The sequence below is a fragment of the Mustela erminea genome, chromosome 19 (genome assembly GCF_009829155.1).
Source record: "Mustela erminea isolate mMusErm1 chromosome 19, mMusErm1.Pri, whole genome shotgun sequence".
Classification (NCBI taxonomy): Eukaryota; Metazoa; Chordata; class Mammalia; order Carnivora; family Mustelidae; genus Mustela; species Mustela erminea.
Window position 1 is genome coordinate 43,778,272 of NC_045632.1, and position 14,925 is coordinate 43,793,196.

The window sequence follows — 14,925 nt, forward strand, 5'->3', positions numbered from 1 at the left end:
AGAGGGAACACAAGCAGGGGGAGTGGGAGAGGAAGAAGCAGGGTCCCCATTGAGCAGGGAGCCCAATGCAGGGCCCGATCCCACGACCCTGGGATCATGACCTGAGCCAAAGGCAGATGCTTAACGACTAAGCCACCCAGGTGTCCCAAGTGTAATGCTTTTAAGGTCATCATGCTTTTGCCCTCGGTAGTGTGTTGTTCCCTTTTGTTGCAGAGTAGTTATACCATGCATAGGTTAATTTTTTTTTTTAATGGGTAAATGGAGAGAAAGAAGAAAGGAAAGAAGGTTCTTAAAAATATAGTAGTGTCCATACCCTAATTTTTTTTTTTTAAAGATTTTATTTATTTATTTGAGAGAGAGAGATCACAAGTAGGCAGAGAGGCAGGCAGAGAGAGAGGAAGGGGAGCAGGCTCCCTGCCGAGCAGAAAGCCCGATGCGGGGCTCGATCCCAGGACCCCGAGATCATGACCTGAGCTGAAGACAGTGGCTTAACCCACTGAGCCACCCAGGCGCCCTCCATACCCTAATTTTATTTCATTTTTTAAGTTTTTATTTAAGTCATCTCTACTACACCCAACATGGGGCTCGAACTCATGACCTCAAGATCAAGACTTGCATGCTTTTTTGACTAAGGTAGCCAGGCATTCCCGTACTTTAATTTTAGAAAAAACAGGCTATCGGGATTGCAGGACAGGGGACATAAATGAATTAGGAGAGGAGTATAGAACAGAGTCTGAGGGATACATTACAAGCATAGAGAGTGTCTTCTCTGTATGGATGAGACCCTGAGGGCTTTGTGCTTTTGGCTTGTCCTTTTTTTTTTTTTTTTAATTAAAAGTTTTTATTGAGATACACTTCTCAGATCATATATTACACCCACTTAAAGTGTAGGATTAAAAAAAGTCAAGTGTAGGCTTCAGTGGCTTTTCAATATATTCACAGTTGTGCAATCACAGATCATTTTAAAGCATTTTCATCATCCCAAAAAGAAATCTCTCACCCCATGGCTGTCACCTCTCAATTGTCTTTACCCCCAGACCAGTCTTAGGCAGCCACTAACTGATTTTTGGTCTATAGCTATACTCTGTGCATTTCATATAAATTGAACCATACAAAACATAGGCTTTTATGATTGGCTTCTCTCTCTTAGTGAGACGTTTTCAGGTTCATCCGTGATGTAGCATGGATCTGTAATTCATTTCTTTTTATTGCTGAATGATACTGTCTTACAGGGATAGACTACATTTTTTTTTTTAAAGATTTTATTTATTTATTTGACAGAGAGCGAGACAGCGAGAGAGAGAACACAAACAGGCCCCTGATAGGTTACATTTGATTCATCTGTCAGTTGAGGTTGTTTCCGCTTTTGGCTATTATGAATAATGCTGTGACATCATGTGTGTTCGGTTAATTTCTTCATCTGATGGATATAAGGTGCTGCTTTTGAAAATAAAAAAACAACAACAACTAGGATTTGGGGAGAGGATAGAAAATGTGACTGAAGAGGGGTGCCTGGGTGGCTCAGTCAGTTAAGCGTCCATCTCTTGATTTCGATGATCTCAGGGTGGTGGGATCTAGCCCTGCATCGGCCCTGTGCTCAGCATGGTGTCTGCCTCTCCCTCTGCACCTCCCCCGTTCATGCTCTCTCTCAAATAAATAAATGAATAAAATGTTTAAAAACAAAACAAAACAAGAAAACTCCCCAAAAGTGATTGAGAAAACGTGAGCTGTGTGCATTTTCCCCATTATGTTAGCATCCCATGGCCCAGTATAAATGGAAGGGAATTCACTACATCTGCTCATACCCTATGTCAGACAGTGATGGAGAAAAGAGGAGGTCCAAAAACAGATTTGGCTGTGGAGAAGCAAGGATTAAGACTGTGGTCCTAGGGTTCAGCTAGACCTGTATTTGCTGTGTGACTTTGGGAGAGACACTTAGTATCTCTGAGCCTTTACTGATGGCATGGGAAGTGATCCTTCCCTAACTGGTTGTTGTGATAATGAAACGTGCGTATTCTATCTCTTTTCTTGCACAAAGGGAGCTCCCTCTGGGTGCTGTAAGCACCCGGGGAAGATTTAAAATACGCCCAGGCCTCGGTATTTCTAAAAACATTCCAGAGAATCTGTGTGTAGGGCATGTTAGACCCTGGTTGGAGATGATGTTAGGCATATTTTGGTCAAGGTGTTTTATTGCACAGGTGGGCAGCTAAGACCAAGGGAACCCTTCTTGCTGCATTAAGGACCTAGGCCTAGGATCTGTTCCCCCACCCCAGGCCTGTCATCTGCCTTTACCTGTGAGGGGTCAGCAGGAGCTAGAGGGAGGAAGGGTTCAGCTGCTTTGGAATTTGGAACATGGGGCCTTCCCTGGCCTCAGGGAAAGCCGCAGAAAGGAAGAATGGGCAATGACTGTGGCGTGAGGGGGCGCCTTTTCTTTCTAATCGATGAGCAGACAGTTCCTGGAGTTGCCCAGGCCGGCCACAGGAATGCATCCTGGACTGCGGCCTGTGTGAATGATCAATTACCGCCCCACTATTGGGGCAGGCGGGCTGGGTGTTTGCACAGTTACCTACAGCCAGAAGCTGGGACACGAAACTCGTGTGGAGCTGGAGGGCTGCCCCACCTCCCCCCGATTCTCTTTGTTCTTTTTGATGAAACCAGACTGGCTTCCCTCCCTCAGTCAGGGGAGAAGTCCCTGCCTCACCTCACAGCCGGCAAGCTGCCAGCCGGCTCCTGTGAGAGTGAAGTTCAGTGTTTGCCCGCTTCCCTTTCTGAAGTGAGCCGAGTCGGGATCTGTAGCTGGTGAGTGTTCACCCTGGAACACCGAAGCCAAGCCCTCTTCCTCCGGCTAGAGCGGAGCAGCAGCCCCAGCCTCTCCAGCTGAGCTCTGGAGCCCCATTAGGACAGGAGTGTTGAGAGGAAACCGAGGGAGGTTTTATCACTGGGTGCTGGCTCATTGCTGCACTGTCCAGTGGGGGCCTGGGAAGACAAAAGACTGAAACCTGAGTTCTTTTCTGGCCTTGATTATCAAAAGGATGCGGGGAACGGGGAGGCCCCCTGGCCCTTCTAGACCGGAGGAGTGGGAGCCGGTGCTGTGTGCTCAGGCCGTGTGGGAGCCCCGTGCTAACGTCATTTTCCTTCCACTGGACAGTCAGCCTGGGAGGACAGGGCTTGTTCTCTTTTGTGTTCACGGCTGAGTCTTCAGAACCAGAACAGCGCAGGTGTGTTAGATGTGCAGGGCCTGAGCAGGCTCCCGGGACTGCCCCCCACCCTGCCATACGGCACCCTGCCTTGCTTTGGCATGCAGCCAGAAACTGGGACAATCTTTTCACAGGCCTGGTCTTGAGGCCTTCCCTAAATGCCCTTTCTTAAATTGTCCCCTCCACCCTGGCTCTGCATAAAGCCTTAGAACTTGCTTACCTGCTTGTTTTTCTGTATTAGCACTTTTGATTCATGTAGGGTACTTATTAGTAACTTGGTAATTATCTTTTCCTCGCTGGAATGAAGCCCTTTGAGGGCAGGGACCTTACTTGGTCTAATGCTTTACTCCCCAGGCCTTAGAATCAGGCCTGGCAAAGAGTCAGGGCCTGGTAAATACTTGCTGAACAAAGAATCCTTGAAACAGTCCCTCCGAGGAGATGAGGACGTCCCCATTTCCAAAATGGGGAAACGGGTGCTCAAGGAAGATCAGAGTAACTTGCTTACAGTGGCATGAATGAATCAAAGCTGGATTTGAACCTGACTTGGTTTGACCCCCTTCACACAAATGTGCAACCCTAAAAGTATTTGCACTAGCTTTTTACCAACTCCAGATGTGCCATTTATGACGTTTTTTACCGTGCTGATCAGCATCCATGGTGGGAAGCAAAATTCCACTGCCAGAGTGACCCGGGCGGCGTGACTCACCTTAAAACAAAGTGGGAGAAATAAGGGTGATGGGTCACCCCTTTAACCTTGCTAGCACCCATTCGAGGGTCCTCAGCTAATTTTTCCTTGATCTGTAACCTCACTTTTCTGTCTGCACTGATGCCCTGCTCCCCACTTGAGTCTTTTGTGGTTTTGTTTTTAAGATTTTATTTTTAAGTAATCTCCCACCCAGTGTCAGGCTCAAATTTACACCAAGATCAAAAATCTCATTCTCTACTAACTGAGCCAGCTAGGCACCCCAGACTTCAGTCTGTTCCCCCCCCCCCCCACACACACACCTTTAAGAATTCATTTATTTATTTGTTAGAAAGAGGAGAAGCAGGTTCCCCACCGAGCAGGAAGCCTGATGCAGGACTCAATCCCAGGACCCTGGCATCATGACCTGAGCCAAAGGCAGATGCTTAACAGACTAAGCCACTCTGGTGCCCCCATAGCCTGTTTTAATGGAAAACATGTGAAGGAGCCGGTTCCTAACTTCCTACCCATGTGGGGTTCATTGTTGATGTCTGTTTTTAGGGTGTTCATTAAATATAGAGACCACTTACTACACTTTTTAAAAAATGTGTATTTGTTTATTTGTTTTGTTTCAAGTTTTTATTGAAATTGTAATTAGTTAACATAGTGTAGTAGTAGTTTCAGGAGTAGAACTTAGTGATTTATCTCTTATAACACCCAGTGCTCATCACAAGTGCTCCCCTTAATACCTTTTAGCTCACTCTTTTAGCTCCTCCCCTACCTGCTCTGCAGCAGCTGTCCTCTATAGTTAGTAGTCTCTGCTGGTTTGCCTCCTTCTCCCTTTTTTCCCCCTTCCCCCTATGTGCATCTGTTTCATTTCTTAAATTCCACAGGTGAGTGAAGTCGTAGGGTATTTGTCTTTCTCTGACTTATTCTCCTACCGTAATGCACTCTCTTTCCACCAGTGTCACTGCAGGTGACAAAACTTCATTCTTTTTGATGACTGAGTAATGTTCCATCATGTGTATGTGTAGACACACCGTATCTACGTGTGAGACCACGTATAATTTGTTCTGGGTAAAGACATATTGGGAGGCTGGGAGAATGGATGTGGGAGACTTCATGAGAGTGAACTTCCCATCCCTGAGATCCCATGGGAGCTGCCTGTCAACCTGGGTGGGGCGTGGGCACCCCAGCCGACAGCACTCGGGGAGCACATCACCCAGATTTTGTGGACACAGCTGCAAGTCCTGCTCGTCTACCAGGAAAACGCAAGCTGCTAATCTTCCCCCAGAAAAATGTCTTGAGGTTTGTGCTGACTGATGAGAGGAACTTCGACTTATTTTAGCTTCTGTAATGTGGTGATCGACAGCGGAACATTCTTGGATCTGAAATTTAGCTTCCTCTTTCGCTTGGCTCTCTGACTGTCCCTGTTTCTCTGTGGCCTCGAGACTGGGCAGAGAGGGAGAGTGTGAGAGAGAGAGAGAGAGAGTGTGTGTGTGTGAGAGAGAGAGAGATATATTGATAAGGGACGCTTTGTTACTACTATTACAGATACTCCACCTGTCCTGTTCCCTTGTGGGAACTAACTTGCAGGCATCCATTCAGTTAGGAACTAGTGACAGGTGGCTTATCAGTACTGAAGGGGGTTAACTCCTGACAGTGGCCTCACACCACAGGCTCTGCCGCCTCGTGGCTGTGTGGCTGGGTCAGGTCTCAGCACTGAGACTTCTGAGCTTCAGTTTCCTCATTTATTAGCCAGGGCCGCTGAATTCCTACCACCCAGGCCCAGTGTATCTAGTGTGGCTATTAGGTTGTAATATCAGGCTGCTTAGTTGGTAGCAAATGGACACATACAGATACTTATCAGGGCTGAAAAGATCGTCTTCCTAGTATAACTTGACTCCCAGTCTTCCCCGAATGTAACCAGCCTGAGGGCCTGATTATCCTTTCCTTTCCCTTTCTTTCTTTCTTTCTTTCTTTCTTTTTTTAAGATTTTATTTATTTATTTAAGAAAGTGTGGGAGAATGGGCTCCTGCGTGACTCAGTCGGTTGGGCATCTGCCTTCAGCTCAAGTCATGATCCGGGTTGAGCCCAGTGTTGGGCTCCCCAGCTCAGTGAGGAGTCTGCTTCCCCCTCTGCCCCTGCCTCTTCCTCTCTCTGTCTCTCATAAATAAATAAATAAATAAAATCTGAGAGAGAGAGAGAGAGACAGACAGGGTGAGGGAGAGCGCACAAGTGGTGAGGAGGGGCAGAGGGAGAGGATGAAGCGGACTCACCGCTGAACAGGAAGCCCGACCTGGGGCTCCATCCCAGGACCCTGGAGTCCCATCCCAGGACCCCGGGGTCATGATCTGTGCTGAAGGCAGATGCTTAACTGACTGAGACATCCAGGCACCCTGGTCGCCTTTATTAAACATGCTGTGTGTGTGTCCTTGCACGCGTGCTGATCCGGGGTGCTCAGTGAACCTATAAGGTTGAGTAATTTCATGGACACCCATCAAAGGAGGATGTTCCAGAGTCACGCAGTGGCATCAAAGAAAATGGAATCTAGAAAGAAATTTTATAGGCGGTGGTATCCGCGGAGAATTAGGGCTTTGTGGTTAGAAACACCACTCCTACCCAGCAAAAAGAAGCTCCTGCCTAGCTAAGTGATAATGTCTGTCTCTCCAGGATTCCTTTCGTCCATCAAGTTAAACTTCTTGTCTTTTATCTTCAGTATTTAAGTTAGAAACCAAAGTCCTTGGTTTGGGGTATGCAGTGGCTGTACGACCCCCAGGAGCCTCAGAAGGCTCTCTGATCTTGTGTGTGTGACCTTCTCTTAAGGCTGAGTGCTCAAGTTCAAATTGTCCCTGAAATAAATCTAAATGCAGGGTTCTATGGTGTTGGCTGTGGGAAATGTATTCCAACAAGAGAGAAACAATCCATAATGCGTGCCTTTGTGTGTGTGGGGGGAAAACACTGCTTTTAAGCAGTTGCTGCTAAGAGACTGGGTTATCCCACTGGTTACCAAATAACTCAACTATGGTTAGCTGGCTTTGATTGTGGGTCCCTGTTCTTAAATTTCAGCATCTCCCAGAGACACATGAAGGCTTTTGAGACTGTCTGGTTTCTACCCACTCACATTCCAGCTATGGGGTTTGGCGGGGGGCGGGTGGTGGAAGAAGAAACGGAATCCTTAAAAAAGGACTGTTTGAGCCACAATGGCAATTGCAAGCAAAGAATGTTGCTCAGCACTCAAAGCCCTGCCCTGGGACCAAAAGGTTTTCATGAACTCGGGTTTAATTTTTAGTTTGAACTTAAGTCATTTCTGCTAAGTGAGTTAGAAAATAAGGCACTTAACAGGATGATAACGCACGAGAATCATGTGTTTCTCCAGTGTGCTCCCCACGCTGTGCTCCTCCATGGGGTGCCTGGGTGGCTCAGTGGGGTAAGCATTTCACTTTGGCTCAGGTCATGATCTCAGGGTCCTGGGATTGAGCCCCCCATGGTGGGCTCCCTGCTTAGCTGGGAGTCTGCCTCTCCCTCTCCCTCTGCCCCTCTCCCACCTGTGTTCTCTCTCTCTCTCTCAAATAAATAAAATCTTTAAAAAATACACTTTCAGGAGCATCTGGGTGGCTCAGTGGGTTAAAGCCTCCGCCTTCGGCTCAGGTCATGATCCCAAGGTCCCGGGATCGTGCCCTGCATCGGGCTCTCTGCTCAGCAGGGAGCCTGTCCTCTCTCTCTCTCTCTCTCTGCCTGCCTTTCTGTCTACTTGTGATCTCTGTCAAATAGATAAATAAAATCTTAAAAAAAAATTTAAAAATACGCTTTCAAAAAGTCATCTTTGTCATTTAAAAATAAGTTTTCTTTAATCGTAATGCACAATATAATACGTACAAAGATTAAAAAAGGAAAAATATGTTGGGAAAAAACCCAGCCACACTCTGAATCTCCCGCCTCCAGCCTCCACCCTAATTACCATTAACCTCCTGGTGGGTAGAATTCCCTACTGCTCTGGGATGTTTTTAAACATTTTCCCCCCTTAATAAATGTTTCCTTTTTTTATTGCTAGGAAGCATATCCCCATTTTGCCAATAGGAAACAGTGGTGAGGAACACTCACCTTGGAGCCAGACGGTCCAGCCCCTCCCCTCACAAGCATGTATGTTAGGACAAAGAAAGTGGAGGTGGCTGGAGGAATTGGACTTAAAGAGCTTCAGTGCAAGGGTATGGCTTGCAGGGAGTGCTGTGAGGCAGTGTTTAGGAGCGAGAATTCTTAGACTGCCTGGGTTTTAATCTCAGCTCTGCAGCTTAGGAACTGCCTCAGTTTCCCCACATGTAAAAAGGGAACACTGGTAGTACCCACTTCATAGAGGTCTGGGGTGAAGTGAGTTGATACTGGTAAAGGGCTTAGATTGGAGCCTGGCACATATGTTCTACAAATGTTCAAATGTATTAAGAGAACAGGAGGTCAGAGGTAGTTGAAGCTATTAGTTGAGGCTGTGGTTTTTGATGGTGATGATATTATTGTGGTGAAAAGATTTTCAGGGGCTCCTGGGGGGCTCAGTTGGTTAACCATTTGCCTTCAGCACAGGTCATGATCTCAGGGTGGTGGTATCCAGCCTCACATCAGCTCCCTGCTCAGCAGGGAGCCTGCTTCTCCTCCCCCCTCCACCCCCCCACCTTGTTCTTTATCTAAAATAAGGAAGAGCTTAAGAAAAAAAAAGGTTTCACACCTAGAGGTGGCCACCTGGGTTCTTAGCTCTTGTTACTGGGATTGGTTTCTAGAGCTAGTGACCAAATGACAGGTTTTAGGAAAGGAGATCATCCTGACTTAAAGAACACTTAATTCCTTGCTAGTTTTATTTTTGTTTAATTTTTTATTGTGAAACGTTAAAATATACCCAGTTCCCATGTCCAGTCCTTTTAAATCTTTGCTGTTCTTCTTCGCCTTCACAGGCTGGTGGTCGTGGTCACTGTGGCTCTGAGACACTGCCCGGCCTGTGTCAGGGGTGAAGCAAGCGTCTTAGAGCCTTCCCAGAGCTGGAGATTCATTCCCTCATCTTGCCTGTAATTTCTGGTTTATCAGCCCAGAGGATCGGGTTGCACAGAAAGATAATGGGCCTTAATGAGCACCTGGAAATTCAAGTTAGGGTTCCACACACTTCTTTGTCACTTCTCAAAGGGCGCGGCTTAGCCACCATTAAGACAAGATGCCCCAAACAGGTTAAGCACCTTGGATCAAAGTTATTTGCAAAACCATTTTCAGTTTTTCAGGCTCCCGCCCTCTGGACAAGTCTAGTCCTGCTTCTCCCAACTTTCACTGTCCTGATTGGGGCTGGGGCCAGCTGGGTGGAGAAATTAATTTGTTGTGATAAGCAGGGGCAGCTCTTGCTCCCTGTTTATGTGACAGCCCCCAGATCCTCCAGACTCACCCCATTGCTTCTGCTGGGATGGGTTTGGGGGAAGGGTTATTTGAAAAACATCTTGTTTTGCTGGTTTGAGATGGAATTCTTATGTTTGACATAAAAAGCAGTATCTGCCCATCCTTGAAGGACTTTGCATTTCTTCTTGCTTCTCTTGTCATTTTATGGTTTCTCTGCTTGTTTAGCAGATACTTGACTTGTGGCAAATACTTCAGGTTTGTCTACCCAAATGCACAGGAATAATAATTATCATTTTCTACTCGCATTGCTCTTCCACATTCAGAATGGTGATCACATTCACTGCCTCTGTTAATCTTCACAAAAACCCTGAAGAGGTAGGCTCCATCAGTGATGGTGACTAAGGCCCAGAGAAGTTAAACATGTTGTTTAAGGGCACTCAGCAGAACATGGTGGGATCTGGGCTTATTATTTGGCCACAAGACTCAGACCGGCCCTTTCTTCTTGTCCCTCTTACTGTCATTTACTGCAGCCTTCCCCTGCTCACCCACCCTCACCCCTTCAAGTTTGGGATGTGAGTTAATAAAACCAGAATTAGGGGTGCCTGGGTGGCTCAGTGGGTTAAAGCCTCTGCCTTCAGCTCAGGTCGTGATCTCAGGGTCCTGGGATCGAGTTCCACTTCAGGCTCTCTGCTCAGCACCGCCTGCCCTCTGCCTGCCTCTCTGCCTACTTGTGATCTCTGTCTGTCAAATAAATAAATAAAATCTTTAAATAAATAAATAAATAAATAAATAAATAAATAAAACCAGAATTAGATGTAAGGGTAGGGGTGAAGGCACGGTTTTGATTTTTGTTTTTGCAAACAGCAGGGAGAGAGGGTTGGGTGGGTGATTGTTTGAAGGACCCAGCTCCCTTCTGTGAACTCTCTCTTTGTTTGGCCAGATAGCAACTCCAGCGCAAGGTGGCCCCAGATTTCCCTGGATTCTAGCTAGGAGGCAAAACGATTCTTCCAAATAACCAAGGCCTAACGGGGTCTCTTCAGGGCAGCGGACTGTAACCATGACACTGAGTAACTCAGGTTGAGGGCCAGTCCCCGCTCTGCCCTTCACCTGCTTCCCGGATGTCAGGCACATTTCTTAACCTCTCCTCACCTCGGTCTTCAAAAGGGGATGATGATGGTGGTGCTCACCTTGTCACCACAGTCCCTGGCTGCTCTGGCAAGGGTGGGGCTGTTGGCTTCAGAAACATTTGCAAGGGTGGCCCCTGGTGGAAAAAATGGAAAATTGCAACCCAGGTATGGAGGATGGTTGTAGGACTTTCTGGCAGAGACCTCATACTCATGAATTGAGAAGTGTCTGGCTGTGTTAAAATAGATTGAAGAGGAGGAATTTTTATAAAAGATCACTTGGACAGAATAGAAATTCCACTGGAGAAATGAAGGGCAAGTATTTGAAAAGGATGAGAACAGGCCACCTTGAGAGTTTCACAGAACAAACTTTTTTTTTTTTTAAAGATTTTATTTATTTATTTGACAGACAAAGATCACAAATAGGCAGAGAGAGAGAGAGAGAGAGAGAGGGGAAGAAGCAGGCTCCCTGCTGAGCAGAGAGCCCGATGTGGGGCTCAGTCCCAGGAGAAGCAGAGGCTTCAACCCACTGAGCCACCCAGGTGCCCTGGGAACTAACTGTTTTAACTGGCTGTTCTCTCTGCCTCTTGGGCCCCTGAGCCAGGTTTCTGCAAGACTTGCCCCTTCAGATCTCCTCTCTGCCACCTCCACCGAGTGAGGCCTGTGCTCACCAACCAGTAAGAGTCACACCTTTCTGAATCCCCTTGTCCCATCACTTCTTCATCATCATCTTCTAATTTTAATTTTTATTTATTTATTTTTTTAAAGATTTTACTGATTTATTTGACAGACAGAGATCACAAGTAGGCAGAGAGGCAGGCAGAGAGAGGGGGAAGCAGGCTCCCTGCTGAGCAGAAAGCCGGATGCCGGGCTTGATCCCAGGACCCTGGGATCATGACCTGAACTCACTGAGCCACCCAGGCGCCCCTAATTTTAATTTTTAAAAAATACATATCATGCTCAGCGTGGAGCCCAACCTGGGGTGCGACATGGGGCTTGAACTCATGACCTTGAGATTAAGGCTTGAGCTGAGGGGTGCCTGGGTGGCTTATTTGGTTAAGCATGCAACTCCTGATTTTGTCTCAGGCCATGATCTCAGGGTCCTGGGATCGAGCCCCACATCAGGCTCCATGCTCAGCGCAGAGTCTGCTTGTCCCTCTCCCTCTGCTCCTTCCCCCACACACTCTCTCTCTTAGATAAATAAATAAGTAAATAAATAAATCTTAAAAACAAACAAACAGGACCTGAGCTGAGATCAAGAGCCAGATGCTTAACTTACTGAACCAGCCAGGTGGCCCCCACCTCCCCATCATTCTTGTATCACTGTCTTTAATTCCTTTATATCTGTCACTCAACAGTGAAGTTGAGTGAAGTTATTGATTTCTGTATTGTTCATACTTTCCACAACAGTGTAAGCTCAGTGAGAGCAGGTGCATTGTCGGTCTTGTTGACAAGCTTGTCTCTAGAGTTCAGCACAGTTTCTGGCATTTGGCTTGGTGAACCCTGTAGAATGAGTTCTTGGGGATTCTGATGTTTAGTGTAAACATTTTTCACCACAACATCTCCAGCTTTGGGTATTGGTAGTTCTTAAGTTTTAATACGTCCATAGCTATGAAGTTTGAAGTAGAGTTTTGAAATCATTGGTCATAACATTCCCCTACCCAAGTAGTCCTTTTCTCTCCCTTTTTTATTTTATTTTATTTTTTTTTAAGATTTTTTATTTATTTATTTGACAGACAGAGATCACAAGCAGGTAGAGAGGCAGGCAGAGAGAGAGAGAGGAGGAAGCTGGCTCCCTGCTGAGCAGAGAGCCCGATGTGGGACTCGATCCCAGGACCCTGAGATCATGACCTGAGCCGAAGGCAGAAGCCCAACCCTCTGAGCCACCCAGGCGCCCTCTCTCCCTTTTTTAATCCTTCTCTGTCTTCTGCATTTATTCGCTGCCATGCGTGATCATGTTGAAGATAACTCATTATCTCCCCTACCCAGATGATCAGTTTCCCTTCCCCCAGCAGATTGCAAGCAGGCATTACCTCTGGATGCTTCAGATAATAAGCACATAGTCAGCACTCACTACGTATTTGGGGTGATCAGTGTCTTTTGTGGAATACTCATGAGGGTTGAATAAATGATTAAGCAAAGCCACATTTGTTTTTAAAGTTTTTTTCTTTTTTTAAAAGATTTTATTTGTTTAGAGAGTATACATATGTGCACGCTAGTAGCGGGGAGGGGTAGAGGGAGAGAGAGAATCTCAGTCTCAGAGGAGTTGCTCTTGTTTCCTTTGTTCTCTAGTTGGGTAGTCTGAGGCACAGGGAGGTTAAGTACTTTGCCCAAGGTCACAGAGTTAATAATAAGCAGAGCTGGGACTTGAACACAGGTACTCTCTTCCTCTCCTAAGCATCATGCCATGTGCCTCTCTTCTATTATGCTACTGTTTATTGAAATGTAAACTCTTATTTGAATGTAGACCCTCCACAACGTCTCACTGTACTTTAGTCTCTAACCATTGAACTTCCTAAGTATTCTGTCTTCCTGATTCTGTGGTCTGTTTTCATATCGTCAGGAGCCAGCTGAAGGAGAGGCCTCTTTTTGGCTTTTGAAAAAAAGTTAACTTTCTAAACAGGTTACTGTTTGCATTTTACAAGCAGCTAAGAAAGAAATGAGACCATGTTTAACAGTCCCCCTGGGATGCTGAGCAACATCATAACGATATTGGTGACTTTGCCATCTTTCTGTTCTGTCCCCACCCTGGGTTGTTTTGCTTGTGTTTGTTTTGTGTGAGTCAGGCTTTTGGTGGGTAAACCAAGTTCACTTAGGAGAGAAGGGATGCTTTTGTCTTGACGCTGCCCCATTTCCTAATCTCTGTGATTGATGCCCCACAGTGCGTTTTGAAGGATGCACTGGCCGACCAGGGACAGCCTACAATGCTGATGACACGCGATTCAAAGTGAACGCAGATGGTGTGGTGACCGTCAAGCGGCCTCTACAACTTCATGAACCGGAGCTGAGTTTTCTGGTCCACGCCTGGGACTCCAGCCGCAGGAAGCTCTCTGCCAGAGTCACGCTGAAGGCAGCCAAGCACCGTGACCACCATCACCGCCACCACCATCATGTATGTTGGAGTGTTTCTTGGAAGTTAACTCTTGTTTGAAGTCTGTTGCCCAATTTGACTTCTCTGTCATTTGTACCTTTCACATTTGAGGCTGGAGTTTTTCTTGTGACCTTCAGCAGCCTCCCTGCCTTTAGCCCACTGGACAGATACCAGTAGCACTCTCCTCGACGTCACAACCAAAAATGTCTCCAGGCATGGCCAGTGCCAGTGCTGGTGGGGGTGGGGGGTGTTGTGGAATCCCCCTAGTTGAGACTGTTGGTTTCACTGAACTAATTCTATTTTTTGTCTTTTTTTAAGATTTTATTTATTTATTTGACAGAGAGACCACAAGTAGGCAGAGAGAGTGGCAGGCGGCGGGGTGGGGAAGCAGGCTCCCCACTGAGCAGAGAGCCCAACTCAGGGCCCAGTCCCAGAATGCGGAGATCACAACCAGAGCCGAAGGCAGAGGCCCAACCCACTGAGCCACCCAGGCGCTAAGAACTAATTCTTGCTGGGAATTTTTTTGTGTTTGGGTAGGGAGGAATCAGGTGGAATGACGGCAAGGTGTTAATCATCTTCCTGTCAGTAATAGAAATTAGTGGGTAAGAAATGTGGACACTGTCTGGGATTGAATCACAATCCTGCCACTCACTACCTGAGTAGCTGGGGGAGAGTTCACGTAAGGAATTTCAATCACAAAGAGGTTGCCTGTAACGTGGAGAAGAGTGACTGCAGGAATTAATACATGTGAAATGCTGTAATATGTTAGGCATACAGTAAGTACTCAGTAATTGCTCATTTTCTTTTTCTTAGAGGAAGAATGAATAAGAGATCTATTCTCTGATCATTCTATTCGTTTTATTATTTTAATACTTAGATAACATTTTTGTCTTTTCTTTTTTCCATTTCATTTTACTCTTTGTGTTTCTACTGGGGAGGGTCTTGGGATGGGGTGAGAAGAATCAGCGGGAAGCTTTTGTTCCGTTGGACTGTAATCTGCACGAGATCCTTCCCTGTTGTATTTGTAGTGCCTGTCCCACAGCCTGGCTCACACCAGGAACCCTGTAAATATTGAATGGACAGATGGGTGAATAGGCCATGAATGAAAGGATATATATCTGCCCAGTTCTTGGCAACAGTGTTTCTGGGTATTGTTACCCAAGCAGACACCTTTGCTAGTTTCTAAACTGTTCCCATCGTGCTTCCTACCAGAATGTCTTTCTGGAGGCCATTCAAGTTGTATTCTGGTACTGCCTTAAAAATACAGAACATGTTGGAAGTACCAAGGTCTTTAAGGCTGGCTTCTGTTTTTCTCCCGAAAGGTAGTTGAGATTGCAGGAGCTTAATAGTCTTGATAGATACATTCTTTTCTCCCACATCTACCTCTTTTCTGGTAGACCAGAAAAATGAAGAACTTAGTAGTAGTTTATTAACATAACTCCTTGACTCAAGTCTCCAGCTGAT

The 14,925-nt window shown here is 46.3% G+C and overlaps 1 protein-coding gene across 1 annotated transcript in view; it reads left to right on the forward strand.

Moving 5' to 3' along the window:
• Window positions 1–14,925, forward strand: part of CDH1 (cadherin 1) — an 83,797-nt gene that overhangs the window by 36,754 nt on the left and 32,118 nt on the right. The window contains exon 3 of the mRNA XM_032323267.1: window positions 13,253–13,482. Within this exon, the coding sequence (XP_032179158.1) occupies window positions 13,253–13,482 (230 nt within the window). The remainder of the gene's footprint in view (window positions 1–13,252; window positions 13,483–14,925) is intronic.